At 50.8% G+C, this 15,000-nt stretch overlaps 1 protein-coding gene across 2 annotated transcripts in view; it reads left to right on the plus strand.

Moving 5' to 3' along the window:
- gab2 (GRB2-associated binding protein 2) overlaps positions 1 to 15,000 on the plus strand; it is a 58,870-nt gene that overhangs the window by 38,020 nt on the left and 5,850 nt on the right. For both annotated transcript variants that reach the window (XM_062552465.1, XM_062552466.1), the window contains exons 3-6: positions 7,834 to 8,065; positions 11,918 to 12,597; positions 14,204 to 14,304; positions 14,878 to 15,000. The exon at positions 14,878 to 15,000 is cut by the window's right edge. In XM_062552465.1, coding sequence (XP_062408449.1) covers positions 7,834 to 8,065; positions 11,918 to 12,597; positions 14,204 to 14,304; positions 14,878 to 15,000 — 1,136 coding nt within the window. The remainder of the gene's footprint in view (positions 1 to 7,833; positions 8,066 to 11,917; positions 12,598 to 14,203; positions 14,305 to 14,877) is intronic.

The following is a 15,000-nucleotide window of genomic DNA, read 5'->3' on the forward strand; positions in this document are numbered from 1 at the left end:
CGACACCTGCATAAAAGTTTACAGGTCATATATCTGTCAGTTTCCTATTCATCAGCAAATCATTTGTACGACTAATAAGCATTCTTGTGGTTTTGGTCTGTTTCAAGCTTAGGGGAGGATCACATGAGGTAAATGAGGGCCTCGCTGTCTTTTGAGTACCTGGGGAACTTAGCTTGGCAAGGTTTTTGGCAGTTCCCTAGCAGGAGATGATGTATTCAGACCGCTGTCTTAAGTGCTCCCTGAAGATGAACGTGAGGAATACCCTGAGCTGTGGTCTGAAGGAACCACTTCTCAAGACTACTGTTCTGCTGTAGTGATTTCTCATATAAGGGTTTGTCTGGAGACTATTTAAGGCAGTGGGTCAGGTTTGGAGTCAGAGGGAGGTTAACTTTGGATATGCTATCACAATAAGTTAGAGTGCTGAGAAACATCTACAGACGTCTTTTCTCCAGAGATCATGTATTTTGCGCAAATGTAGCTATTTTTGTTCACTTCAATCACTATGGCAGTTGTTGCTGTTGTCGTTGTAGTGTGAATGTATAGCAGTAGCCAGTTGGCATCATGGGCATAAACCTCCCTCACAACGCCTAAAGAGACGTGCTAGCTACAGATGCACCTAGCACCCGTTGGCTTTAGCCTCCTTGTTAGCACACAACCTCCACCCAATCTGAAGGGCCTCAAGTTCACGGGTTTGAGCTTGGCTACAGGGCAGGGCTACGCCGGGCAGTTGCCAACACAACGCAGATTACTAATGTAACCACTGCTCCTGCTGACATACTGAGGGTGAGTTTGGGGTCAAAGGTATCCTAACACACCCTCCAGCCACCCACGCACCCACCATGACTGTACGCTGTGTGGTGGATCTGTCTCCGCTCAGCTCATTGGGCCCGGTGGGTGGCTGAGTGTATCTGGCTAAGAGCGTTTCTTTATTCTGTGACATTTGTAGCATGAATCCATGAATAACCAGGCACTGGGAGAATCATCTGGTAAAACTGCTGCTTGCTCATTGAGATACCGAGGGATCGGGTTAGCTATGGGGGCAAAAACGCATCCTGACGCACACACACCCTTCCTCTATCCATCCATCCATCCACCCACCCACCGTGACTGTAGTTCCACTGGTCAGAGGTGGGGCTGTCCCGGCCTGACTCCTGGCCGAGATGGAGCCTCCCTGTTCCACCCTCCTCCTCCTCCTCCTCCTCCTCCTCCTCCTCCTCCTCCTCCTCCTCCACCTCTCCCGGTGTGGTGTGGTGTAGTGCAGTGCGCTGCTGCATGACTTCAGTATTTCCAAGCCCTCCGCGCTGTTAGGCCCCGGCCTCGGAATGCCTGTCAGGGTGGGTTGACCTCCCCCTTGCCTCAGCCGCCCGCCCGCCCGCCGCTCCGCTGTTCTTCTGGTGCCGACCCGTTCCAGGTACCGCGCTTGCTTCTCAATTTTTCCACCGCCTGCCCCGAGAAGAAGGGAGAGATAGAGCGAAACACAATACGAGGCCACTAATGCCCAGAGCAGACCTCCCGCACCGCTCCACACCGCACCGCACCACACCGCACCACACCACGCCTGTTTAGTCTACAGCTTATGCCATGGAGCAGCTTTCAGATCTATCTGTGACACAAAAGCACGGGCACGCATGCAGCACTGGGAACTAGGGCACAAAGGGATGGAAAGAGCACGCAAAGGAGAGAGAGAGAGAGAGAGAGAGAGAGAGAGAGAGAGAGAAGGAGAGAAAGAGGGAGGGAGGGATGGATGGAGGGAGGGAGGGAGGGAAAGAGAGAGAGAAGCAAATAGCAAATTAGATGAGAGGGAAACTCGTCTTGATTTCATGAGAAGAATGAAATCACTCTAAAACGGGCGCTGTGATTTCATGGGTGCTGACGAAACCGACGTGCGGGACCTGCCCCCCCCCCCCCCCCCCACCCTCTCTTCTACCCCCCCCCCCCCTACCCATTTCCATGCAGCCTTCCCTCAGTGCCCTCCCACCCCACCACACACACACACACACACACACACACACACACACACACACACACACACACACACACCACCCCCCCGGTCTGATTGATCAGCACACTCTCTCCATGGAGGCTAATTGATGTTGTCCTGTGGAGCAGGCCAGTGCTCACATGACGCAGTGGAGCTGAGGAGCAGCGGTGGGGGTGAGGTGGTGGGGGGGGGGGGGTTAGTAATGTGATCAGAGACCACCGGCGGGCTGGGCTCCCTCCTGCCCTGCACTCTCTCTCTCTCTCTCTCTCTCTCTCTCTCTCTCTCTCTCTCTCTCTCTCTCTCTCTCTCTCTCGCTCGCTCGCTCGTTCGCCATCTTCCATGTCACTCTGCTAATTGCACCAGAGAGAGAAGGAGAGAGGGAGAGAGAAGCATAGGAAAAAAGATAAGAGCACAGTGGAATAATATATTGAAAGAAAGAAAGAAAGAAAAGCAGGAAAGAAAGAAAGAAAATTATCAAATATACAGAGGATGCTACAAAGAAAAGAGTCTTTCTAAAGCATCTACCCATACACTTGTCTTAGCAGCACCCCCCCATCCCCCCGCCCCCCCTCCCAGGCCTCCCAGAAGTGGTCCCACCAGCTAGGCACCAGCCCCCGCACGCATTTATGGCCACATCCACCAGCCTGTGGCCTGCAGTGACCAGCAGCTCTGGGGCCATTATCTGGCCCTGTCCATCTCGTTTAGGAAAATGGAGTCGGGCACAGGAGTCCAGGAATGCAAATGGCTGTCCCGGGATGCCGTGAGGGAGCTGGTGGGTTGTTTGTGTGTGATGGAGTGGCCCATCCCAGCCATCCTGAGTGAGTGAGTGAGTGAGGAGGAAAGGGTTCCCGAGGGACACAAGATGTCTGTCTGCTCCTGTTGTTGCTGTTTGGAATGCGACCGGTATCCAGTGCTCCGTTTGGGATGCGTCCCCAAGGGTGTTCTCCCCGAGCACCGTCGCCTAATTGTTTCTAATTCTGTGACTAATTCGCCGTCTATAGTACAGTGCTTGTGAGGAGAAGTTCTTTGGCGTTGGTGTAGTGTGTATAGTTGTTTCAGTTACACAGCGAGGCAGCTATTGCTTCGTTATTGCCGCTATTGCTTAATGTGTAAGACTTGTCTTTCTGTTGCTGTAATATTTTCATTGAGAGGTCATGATTGGTGTAGCATGACAAAAAAAAAAGAAAAAGAACTGCAACAACAGATCACATCAAGATCACCGTGTTCCATTTTTAAACTTAAGAATCCGTGGAATCCTATTTCTCTCTCCCTCCCTCTCCCTCTCTCCCTCTTTTCTCTCCCCCGTCTCTCTCGTTCTCCATCTTCCACTCTCACTTTAATCAGATTTGGTCATCATCTCATATTTCTATTTTTATGTAATAGTGACAAATTGTATTATGAGCTGTCCTTGTTTGACTTTGATGGGGTAGGAGGGAGGAAATGAGTTCCCTACAAAGACAGGCCTTGTGTACCCGTCGCCACACCGGGCTTCTTCTAATTTTGGACTCCAGAGACCACCGGGGCTAAATCGATTACATGATGTCAACACAGTACTGATGGTACAGAAGGTAGTGTATCGTTTGGAGCGCGAATGGAAAATTCCTTGTGAACTCGTTTGGTCTTTGACCCAGTGCAACGATGAGTTATTCGCTAAGCCGGCTGACCAGCTGGCATTTGGACGGCGCTTCAAGCGCATGACTGGTGTTCTCAAAGATCTGATTTGATGGGAAATTTAAGCCACATCTACTGTCTCATGCAGCCTCCCCTTCGCAAATTACAGTTTCATATTTATTTTTATTTTTATTTTTTTCATTTTCAGGGGTCAGTGAAATGTACAACAGCTTTCAAATGTAATTGCGGAGAAAATGTTTGATGTTCCTTTCTGTAATATCTTCAATGTCCACGTGGAGCCCAGCTATTGGCTCAGCTGCAAAAGCACTTTGTGGTCAAGTGTTGATTTTCGTTCTTGAATAAACAACAGACGTGGGATATATTTATATATATATATACTGTATATATATATATATAAATATATATCTTATTTTTTTCCCCTTCGGGCCAGCCCAACTGTAGCCATATTGATCACATCTCCCATTAGTGTCCGTGATGAGCCACTGTGGCTACTCCCTACTGGGACTAGGATGACTGCCCGCTGCCCAGCTGTTTACCATTCTCTCTGACCTTTCCTCATCTGGTTTGAGGTCACAAGAACAAATCCAAAAAAAAAAAAAAGAATCCCACATCACCAGAGCAGACCTTTACGTTCAGCAGCCCTCTATTGCTTCTAGCGAGCTTCGCTTTATTTTTTGCCTTCTCCCTCGAGTGAAGTTTACTCTGCAACACGACTCATCCGCGGCAGCTAAACTCTGAACCGACAGCGTGGTGCTCTCTCGCCCCCACTGCTTCCGCACACACACACAACCACACACACAAACACACACACACACCCCTTCAATAATCAATACATCTGTGCGTGTTAGTAGGCCCTGGGTGCAATGGCCTGGATCCTGCATGGATGCTTTTATGGGCGTCTGTGTGTGGACGTGTACATATTTGTGTCTATATTGGTGCGTGCGTGTGTGTGTGTGTGTGTGTGTGTGTGTGTGTGTGTGTGTGTGTGTGTGTGTGTGTGTGTGTGTGTGTGTGTGTGTGTGTGTGTGTGTGTGTGTGTGTGTGTGTGTGTGTGTGTGTGTGTGTGTGTGTGTGTGTGTGTGTGTGTGTATTCACAAATGAGTGAATGCACACACATACTGTACGTATCCTCTAATGCGTATCTAACCACTTGTGTAGTATTGGCTTGGTGTAGCGCTGGCCTGGTGTAGTAATTGGCCCGGTGTGTACTGCCTCACGCCCTTGCCCGGCCACTGGAGACTCTCTCTGAGTCGCCCTGATAACAATGGCCTGATTGAAGTTGTTTGGAAGTGCTCCTGGACTGCAGGCTTGTTCTCTCCCTCCGTCCTGCACTGTAGTGGTCAGTAGGGAGGAGGAGGAGGTTGGGGGGGGGGGGCGGTATGGTGGTGGTGGTGGTGATTGGGTGGAGGGGGAGGGGGAGGGGTAATGGATGAGGGTGGGTGTAGACTCCTGCAGTTCCCTGTCCCAGCGCTTCACTGCCCCGGGGCCATGATGTGACCTCATTGGTCAGTGAGAGGCCCGTACTTCCCTGTTGGGCCGCGGTGACGCTCTGGTGGTCAGGGTGGGCCCATGGCAGCCCACACCAACAAGGCTGCGCAAGGCCACTCTTTTCTTTCAGCGAGGGGTACTAGTGTTTCCACTGAGGGTGAAATTCAGGATGTGTGCAGTTATGTGAGTCTCTCTCTCTCTCTCTTTCTCTCTCTCTCTCTCTCTCTCTCTCTCTCTCTCTCTGTCTCCCACGTGTGAGTGAAGTTACTCATAAACAGCATGCCATATGCTGCACACATAATCTGTATGCATTAATTTCTCATAACATGATGTACGGACTGCAGACACAGCTAAAGCCCAAATGATTCATACCCATGGCATATTTTGCCATAAATATCTTTATTTGACCCTTCGTCTGTCTGGAAATGACATAAGCACATAACAAAAGATGACTCATTGTGCCAGAGACATAAATTAAAAAAAAGAGAACTGTGTTTTCTTAGTAAATAAGAGATTGTATTAAATCAAACTTTGGTGTGACCATGACTCATTATGGGCTCAACTGTCTGTAGCGTTTGTGTATCATCGTCTGTTCAAATCACTTAGCTCTTTGGCGCCCATCATCTTCTTCCTGGCTCTCCTCGGCAGTAGAACAGTGGAAGTGTGTAAGAATCTGTTGAGTTGTAAAGTGCAAATGAGCCATATGTCCGGGGAGAGCCGTAAGCAGCTCGCTTCCCAGAGCAGGGTCACGGGGGCGAGCTGGAGGTGTTTGCTTCCCAGCATGCATTGGCTGGTTCAGCAGAGATAGTTGCGAGAGTAGTAGACCGCACCGCACCACACCGCCTACACCTACACCACTCCACTCCCTTCCCTCCCCTCTCTCCTGTTATAATTATCAGCAAGAGATAGTGTGTGTGTGTGTGTGTGTGTGTGTGTGTGTGTGTGTGTGTGTGTGTTTGTGTGTTTGTGTGTGTGTGTGTGTGTGTCTGTGTGTCTGTGTGTTTGTGTGAGTGTGATTTTGTGTGTGTGTGTGTGTGTGTGTGTGTGTGTGTGTGTGTGTTTGTGTGTGTGTGTGTGTGTGTGTGTGTGTGTGTGTGTGTGTGTGTAGGAGAAAGTGAGAGAGATCAAGGAGAGGAGTGAAAACAGAACATTTGAGAGTAAGAGAGGAGCGTAAATGGTTGGAGTGAGATGGAGAGAGGGGGAGAGTTAGTCGTGGGAGGGAAGACGAGATTGGCAAATGGAAAGAATAAGAAAGCAAATGACTAAGGTCTGAAAGAGGGATAAATGAAAAGAGAGAAAAGAATACACAAAGGAATTGAAAGAGAACTGAGCGAAAGAACAGAAATAGAGGCAGAGAGAGAGAGAGAGATTGTAAGGAAGAGAAGAATCGTGGGCAAGGAGAAAGAGAAGGATTTGGAGGAGAGAGAGAGGGAGGGAGAGATGGATAGAGAGCACAGAACGAAGGATGAATAGTGTAAGGGAGTACAGAGCGAGAAGCAGGCAGAGGAGGGATGAGTGGGAGAGAGAACGAAAGAGGGAGAGTAAACGAGCGAGAGAGAGAGAGAGAGAGAGAGAGAGAGAGAGAGAGAGTGAGAAAGGGGTCATGTGGACTTCCTGGTTCCTGGCACAGGGCCCGGAGCTATTTTGGGCGGCCGGGCCTGAGACCGGCCCCGGCTCGGCAGACCCACGGCTGCAGAAATCAAAGATGTCACCGAGCAACAACACCGCTGAAAGGCCACTCCGTTCACACAGGGCCCCCCTGTCTCCCCGATAGAGAAAGCAGATAGAAAAGAACAGAAAAGAGAGAGAGAGAGAGAGAGAGAGAGAGAGAGAGAGAAGGAGAGGGAGAGAGAGAGGAAGAGAGAAAGAGAGAGGGAGAGAGAGGGAAAAAGAGAGAGAGAGAGAGAGAGGAAGAGAAGCTGTGCTGATGAGGCTTGACCCAACAGTGTGCTTATCATTACCACAGTAAAGAGGGGGCTGAGAGGCCGCTGATGGGATGTGTGACCTTTGTCAGAAGTCTCCAAAAACAGAAGGATTGTGCTCTTGACACCCCCCTCCTTTCCTCCTATCACCCATCCGCACCCCCCCCTCCCCCCAACCCCCCTTTCCCCTCCGTCCTGATGGATGGATAGCCCCTCTTTCCTGATTGAGTTTCAGAGGGCATACTGAGGGCTATTGAGTCCAAGTGGACATGGATGTTAGGGCTTAAAGCCCCCAGTTGATCCCCCGTCCTGGCCTTTTGACTTCATTGATCAGGGCGGGAGACCGCGGATGGGCACACTGCTGCTGTTGGGGTGGGGGGGGGGGGGTCTTTTGTTAAGTCGGGAATGCCGCAGGGCCAATGGAGGAAATGGATTTAAAGGAGCAGCCTTGACCAAAGCAGTGGTTCAGTTTTGTTTGTGTGTGTGTGTGTGTGTGTGTGTGTGTGTGGGTGTGGGTGTGCTGTTAAATTATTTCCTAGCCACTACTACTTCTACTACTCACAGTCTCTGTTTTTTTGGGTCTGACATTCCACTGAAAACAAAACAAAACAAAAGAACAGAAAGTGAAAGTGATAGTATTTTTGGTCCGAAGGGATAAAATAAAAAAACAAGCAAAACCAAACTGTGGTTGACGTGAGCACCACCTGCGCAAACAACCCGCCGTAAACAACACCCAAACAAGTCTGTTTGTTTGCTCCGCCACTAACTGCTTGTTGTTTTTCTGTTCTCTGTTGTCCTTTGCCTTTGCAGACGAGAGGTCGTCCTCTGCCCCCATGCCTCGCTCCATGCCCGGTGACCTCGGGGGCTCGCTGGCGCCCCTGGTGGGCGAGCGCAAGTCCGCCGGCCCCGTCCACTCCAGCCAGCCCATGCTCTTCACCTTCGACATGCCCGTGCGCCACGGGCACGGCTCCCTGCCCAACTCGGCGCCCCAGGACTACCTCCTCCTGCACCAGTGCTTGAGCAGGAAGACGGAGGGCACTCGGTAAGAGGTCGCGACCTTAGCTTAACCTAACACCCCCAGAACCCCTCCCTCAATGGAAGGGGAGTGCATGAAGGAGGAGGGGGGTGGTTCCTCTGTTCTGTCACACAACCCCAGGGCCACACACACACACACACACACTCACTCAGCCAGACACCCAAACTGGCTGTGTCACATAGATGAAACTGATATGGCGGCGAGGAATTTAGTTGTGGGGATCACTTGATCAGTGTGGGCAGCCGCCCTGGGATGAGACAGATGTGGGCGGCACTTTGGCACGTTTGAGTTGAAACCACTCAGGTATTTGTCTCCGTACGGTGGCCTGCATGGTAAAATTAAAAAAAAAACAATATCAATGAGAAACAAAAACTAAGATGGACGAACAGTGTCCAAATGTTTCAGATCTAAAAGGCCAAATTCTACAAGAAGAGCACTTATATTGTGTCGGTGTCCTTTTGTGTTTATTCTCTACTTGTTCAGACACTTGAACTGCGACCTGCATTACATCATATTTGGTGATCTGGGTGGGGCTGGTCTTTTTCTCACACCCAAATATCCATCCAGCATAGCCGTCCAGTCATGCACGCATGCACTTACTCACACACGTCTCCAAAACACACACAGACACACACACACCCTCCCGCTTACTCACTGGCACACCCCCATACTCACACACTCGCTGATATATTCATTAATTTGCATTCATTTACTCCTCTGTTCACTCATTCTCTTCACCTCCTCTCTCCCTCGCTCCCTCGCTCCTCGTCCACCTATTCATCCGTTTGGTCCGTAGTCTCCGACCGCTGCCTCCCTGGCACGGAGAGTGGCATCTTAATAATAATTCCGCATCCCGAGTTCCGCGTCCTGTGTGATCAACGATCACGGCCACAGCAATCCATCACCCCCGCCCCACCCCCCCACCCACCCCGGCCGCGCCCGCAGACAGCCGACAGGGAGAAACCACCGGCTCCAGCCCGCAGCCTCTGCATAAACGTCTTCACACACCCGAGAGAACAGGCGAGAAGAGTGTGTGAGGGGAAATAAAATCTTAATCCGCCAGATGTAAGTCACACCGAGGAACACCGAGAACGCGCTGCGAAGATTAGTCTCGCGCTCGCCCTGTCCCCCCACAAACCTCTCCATTCATCAGAATGACCTGACACCAGGGGTGACTAATCATTCTTCACATCCAAATTAGATATTACGCTATGATCATTATGTGGGGGCCAAGATGGCCAGGCCAAATGAATTGAGAGGGCTATAAATTGCACTTGCGCAGCCGGAGAGAGCCGTCGATTAATCATTGGGATGCTGGAGGAGTTTGCGGGGGTAATTCGCCTGATTGGCCTCCTGGAGCTGATGCGGGTGTGTCTGACGCACACTGGCAGGGTGTGTGTGTGTGTGGTGGGGGGGGGGGGGGGTAGCTCTCCGCTGTGTGTCTAATGTATCGATCTGCAATGCCCACGACGAAAAATTGAATGGAAAAGCGTGTAATAGTTTGTTCTCATTTATGATATATCTCTTTGACGTTCGCTTGTTTTTAGTACGCTCGGCAGGTCGATGAGAGTTCAGTCCCGGGCCAGTGGCACAGGCCTCTTCCATTTGTTAGGATACTGGGGTAAATACCAACGCTAACTGACGAGATTATTGGACCGCTCGCTGCATTTGTCACACACACACACACACTGAAGAGTCCTCAACCTGCACCGCAACTCAGTGTGCAGTGCCAGCGGAAAAACAACAGTGACCTACATCTAAATGTTTGCGCGGGGACGATACACACATAGCTGAGTTTATATCCAGTCTCCTCCTCGACCATTGTTTTTCAGTCCTGCCCCCCCCCCCCCCCCCCTCTCCCGCCTGGAGCCTTCGTCCTTGCAGCCGGGGCAGGGGGTAGTCTTCCTCACCAGCCACAAGGTCGACCAGCTCGGTTGCTCATCTCATCTGTATTTACAGGGTGCCCCGAACAATGCGCATTGTCTCAAGGTGATTAAGAGAAACCGAAACCTAAGGCACTGACAGGATGCGTGCGCTGGACCCAGATGCATTAGGGGTAGACCGAGGTGAGGGTGTGGGACGAGAGAGAGAGAGAGAGAGAGGGGTGGAAAGAGAGAGAGACATATTTGTGTTGCAGCGGCTAAAGCCTATTATGTTTTCACATGTATTATCCGCCTTTAACGGCACGAAACAGCGTGCCCCTGAACACACAAACACACACCAATATTCCAGAGATACACACACACACACAGAGACACACACACACATACTCACATGCTCACACACACAAACACACACACCCCCACACGTACACACACACATACAAACAAGGCTCTGATGTGCAGTCCTTGTGCAGAGCTGCGTAAACAAATGACCCGTGACCCCTCGGGTGCCAGTCCGAGTCTATTTACTGTGGGAAAAAATGTCCTCCCTCTCTCTCCTAGCCTAGCCAGTCTCCGAGCGTTCGCCCTCCCAAGCCGTGTGTACGTGCTGTGGGGCTGTGGCCTCATTCCCCTTCCCCCTGGTCCTATCACCCCGCAGAGCGCAGGCCTGGTTAGTGATCGAGCTGGTAAAATGGCACATCATCAGGAAAGCAAAACAAGAAGGATTTATTTCTTCAGATAGAGCACCAGGTCCATTATGAAATTGCACTCTCAAAGGGAGTATCAATCACTTGTCAGTGTTTCTGGTTTTTACGTCAGGGAGAGGCAAAAGGATATACAAACAAAAACACTGTGCGTGTCCACCTCTAGTGGCTAATAGAGGTACTGCGTGTAAGAAAAGGCTTTTGAAGAAGGCTTCTGAAACTGGAAACATAAATGCAATCTATACGCTTTTTGTACACTTCATTATATCCAACACGCATCTGTTTGTAAGTGTTCATGCTGTGAGGAGCTGGCATGCACCACAGGTAGCCCCTGGTCATTTGTGCATTGGCACAGATTTGGGGCGGCTCAGGGTAAGGTGACCCCTTCAGGGCGATGCCATGGAGGGAGAGGCTGGCAGATGTCTGTTTCTGAGAGGCCCTGATTAGCCCTGTCAAAATTGGCATAATGAAGGCTGACTTTGTGTGTGTGTGTGTGTGTGTGTGTGTGTGTGTGTGTGTGTGTGTGTGTGTGTGTGTGTGTGTGTGTGTGTGTGTGTGTGTGTGTGTGTGTGTGTGTGTGTGTTCCTTCAGTCCCTTACTGTGCATGTAACATATGTGTTGCATGTTGTGTGCATATGGACATATGGCTGTGAGGTTGTATGCTGATCCGCCTGGAAGAGTGGAAGAGTTCACAGTAGAGGTTAAAATAAATATTTATGTTTATTGTTTATTTCTGTGGACAACTTTGGGTGCACTCAACGCATGGATTTGTGTTTTATATCTCTCTAACAGTGTTTAAACATGATAGAATATGAGTGTGTGATGTGTGTGATGTGTAGCGGTGTAAATACACACATGTGTGTGTTTACTTGTGTGCTATTTGTGTTGCATGAGTGTGTGTGATGATCTGTATCTGTGAGTGTGTGTGGCCAATATGTTGTTGTTGTTGCATGCGTATTCATCTGTGTGGATGTGTGGTGTGATTATCTGTATCTGTGAGTGTGTGTGGCCTATACGTTGTTGTTGTTGTTGTTGTTGTTGCATGCGTATTCATCTGTGTTTGATGTGTGTTTAATTATCTGTATCTGTGAGTGTGTGTGGCTTACTGTATACGTTGTTGTTGTTGTTGCATGCGTATTCATCTGTGTTGATGTGTGGTGTGATTATCTGTATCTGTGAGTGTGTGTGGCCTATACGTTGTTGTTGTTGTTGTTGTTGTTGTTGTTGTTGCATGCGTATTCATCTGTGTTTGATGTGTGCTGTGTTTGCAGGAGCGCTAGCTTCTCCCAGGCCACGCGCAGCAGCCTGCTGGTGGGCAGCGACTCGGCGGTGCAGAAGCTCACGCACGGCTTCTCCCACTGCCTCAACGGCATGGGCTCCCAGCTGCAGGGCTTCTACAGCCTGCCCAAGCCCAGCCGGCACAACCAGAACCAGCAGCAGGGGTCGGTGATGCCGCAGCCGGGCCAGGCTCTCCCGTCCTCCTCCAGGGCAGGGTCTCCGCGCGAGGGCTCGTCCTGCTACGTCCTGCCGCGGGGCTACAGCTCGGAGGGCTCGGCGCACCACCACGGCGGCCTGGGCTTCTCCGAGCTGGAGCTGGACGGCGCCGAGGAGGTGTACGCCTACAAGACGCCGTGCAACGCGCCGCTGGCCAACGACCGGGCGCTGCCGGACAACTACGATCGGCTGCCCACGCCGCCGGGCTCGTTCTACCAGACGCCGCGCGCCTTCGACAAGAACCACAACGCGCTGCCCTCCGGCTCGGGGACGGAGGCCGCCTCGGCCGGAGCGGGGCCCCCGCCCAGGCCCCCCAAGCCCGGGGGCAGCCAGGGCTCGGACACGCGCTGGGGGAGCCCGCAGTCGTTCGGCGGCCACAACGGGGAGGTGGCGACCACCACCGTGATTCCTCGGAGGAACACGCTGCCCGCGGTGGAGAACATCAGGCTACATCGAGGTGGGTTTGAGATCTTAGTGTGTAAAACATACACACACACACATGCACACATACACAGGTGGAAAGCCCCCCACACACACACACACACACACACATCACACATCACACATCACACACACACCAACTAACATGCGTATGCACACACACGCACACACACACACACACACACACACACACACACACACACACACGGACAGATAAAATCACACCCTCAAAGCGTCTATGTAAACAGGTTCTCACCCCCCCACCCCTCCCATAGTGGGGGTTCCGTAGGCAGAACATGCTGTATGTATACTGCAGGGCAGAGGCTTCCTCGGTTCCTCTGGCCCAGTGCTCTTGTTGAGGAACATTTCCTCATTAGGGACACTCACTCCTGTCTTGTTGTTGTGAGCCAGGGCAGATAGTTTCCTCATCCTTGGAATGAGGCGGCTGAACCGGGCGGCGACTGGCCCCCGCTCGTCCACAGTGGAAAACATGTTGTTCCATTGTGGAGCACATTACTCTCCTTCCCTCTCTTTTACTCCTCTCCACATCTCTATCTCTCTCTCTCTCTCTCTTCTTCCCTCTCTCTCTATCTCTCTCCCTCTCTCTCCCCCCCTCTCTCTCTCTCTACTTCTCTGGCTTTCTGTTCCTCTGTCTTTATTGTTTCAACATATCCTCTCTTTCTCCGACTCTGTTTTTCCCACTCTATTTCTTTTACTCTCACTCATTTCTTCCCCCTCCCTCCCTCTCTCTGTTTCTCTACCTTTATCTTTTTAACATACCCCTCTCTCTCTCTCTCTCTCTCTCTCTCTCTCCCTCCCACCCTCCCTCTCTCTCTCTCACAGTAGCTACTGATGAGAAAAAAACAAAGGGGCAATCTGGCAGACGTCGCTCTGCTGGGAGGCTAATGAAATTCAAGCCGAGCCGGCAGCAGCAGCACCAGAATGTCTCGTTCCAGGCTGATAAGCAATAAAAAAAAAAAAAGCAGAGAGAGAGAGGGAGAGAGGGAGAGAGAGAGAGAGAGAGAGAGGGAGGAAAGCAGCAGGCTCCGTTTGCACCCCTCCCCCTGGTGGCCGGTAACTAACACGGGCCTGGCCCGGCCCACACCCGCTGAGGCACCAGCCGCGAGGTCACCTTTTGACCCCCGTCTACCCTGGCGGCAGTCTGTTCCTACACCTGAGCGTCTTTTTTTTCTTTTTCTTTCTCTCTCTCTCTATTTATTTCTCTCCCTCCCTCATCCCCAGAAAGGCCTATTAGGAAGCATTGAGGCGTTTTATGTAACGACTGACCAGCTCCGGTTGTTCTCTTTCGCTGGGGTCGGTTTCAGCATTAAAATTTATGCAGGAATGCACCACGCAGGAACCTGCCGTGGCCAGAATTCCAGCCCTGGTCACAAGACTTTGACCTTTTTTCTCTTTGTTGTCATTGTGTTCTTTCCTCCTTAGACTTTTGCCCTGAGGGGGCTCTTTTTTGGTTCCTGGGTTTAGAATTACTTTTAACTGAACTGCAGAATGAGTTGGTGGGTGGCTCAATCATGATTGGTTCTCTCTCTCTCTCTCTCTTTTCATCTCTCTTTCTCTTTTTCATTTTCTCTTTATGTCTCTCTCTCTCTCTCTCCTCTCAGGTTCTTCCTTTGAGACCAACAGTCACCAACGGCCCATCTACTTCAATAACTCAGGAGGCCAGTCGGTGGAATCTGTCAATGATGGCTTCAGCTCCTATCTGGTAAGTCATCATCATCATCATCATCATCGGGAGCAGATGCTGGGGTAGCAGCTCTTCATCCTGTGCCTGTTCACTCATGCCTGCATGACTCCCAGCGTAACGCAAAGCACCTCATTTGATATCCAGCCCCACTAATGTGGATGATGAATGGTTGGATTTCAGGGTGGTGTGGACAATTATTTTCTGGTCTTACTGAGACAAAATAGCTGGTCTACTCTGTTTATTTTGTTGTTGGTTGGTGTCCCTCCATGTTGTTCTGTTGTAATGATTTACTGTAAGCAGTGAATGTAACCAAGCATTAAGTGCACTGAGTCCATCATCACTATTATGACCTCCACCAAGGAGGCTTTGTTTTCATCGGGATTTGTTTGTTTGTTTGTTTGTCTGTTTGTTTGTTTGTCTATTTGCTTGTTCGCAAGATAACTTTAAAAGTTATGGATGGATTTCAATTAAATTTTTAGGGAAAGTCTGAAATGACCCAAGGAAGAAACAATTGATTTTTTCTAGTGTTGTGTCTTGAATGCCTGCCCAGCAGCAAGCTCACTATGTCTCCGTGATCTGTTCTCCCGCCAGCGAGCGAAAGCGCCTCTGACGCGCTCCGACAGCGGCAACTCGGAGGACAACTACGTGCCTATGAACCCCAGCTCGTCGCCGCTCAACGCCAGCCAGGCCGACAGCCCCAAGAACATCTACATC

The sequence above is a fragment of the Sardina pilchardus genome, chromosome 13 (genome assembly GCF_963854185.1).
Source record: "Sardina pilchardus chromosome 13, fSarPil1.1, whole genome shotgun sequence".
In the NCBI taxonomy this organism is placed as follows: domain Eukaryota; kingdom Metazoa; phylum Chordata; class Actinopteri; order Clupeiformes; family Clupeidae; genus Sardina; species Sardina pilchardus.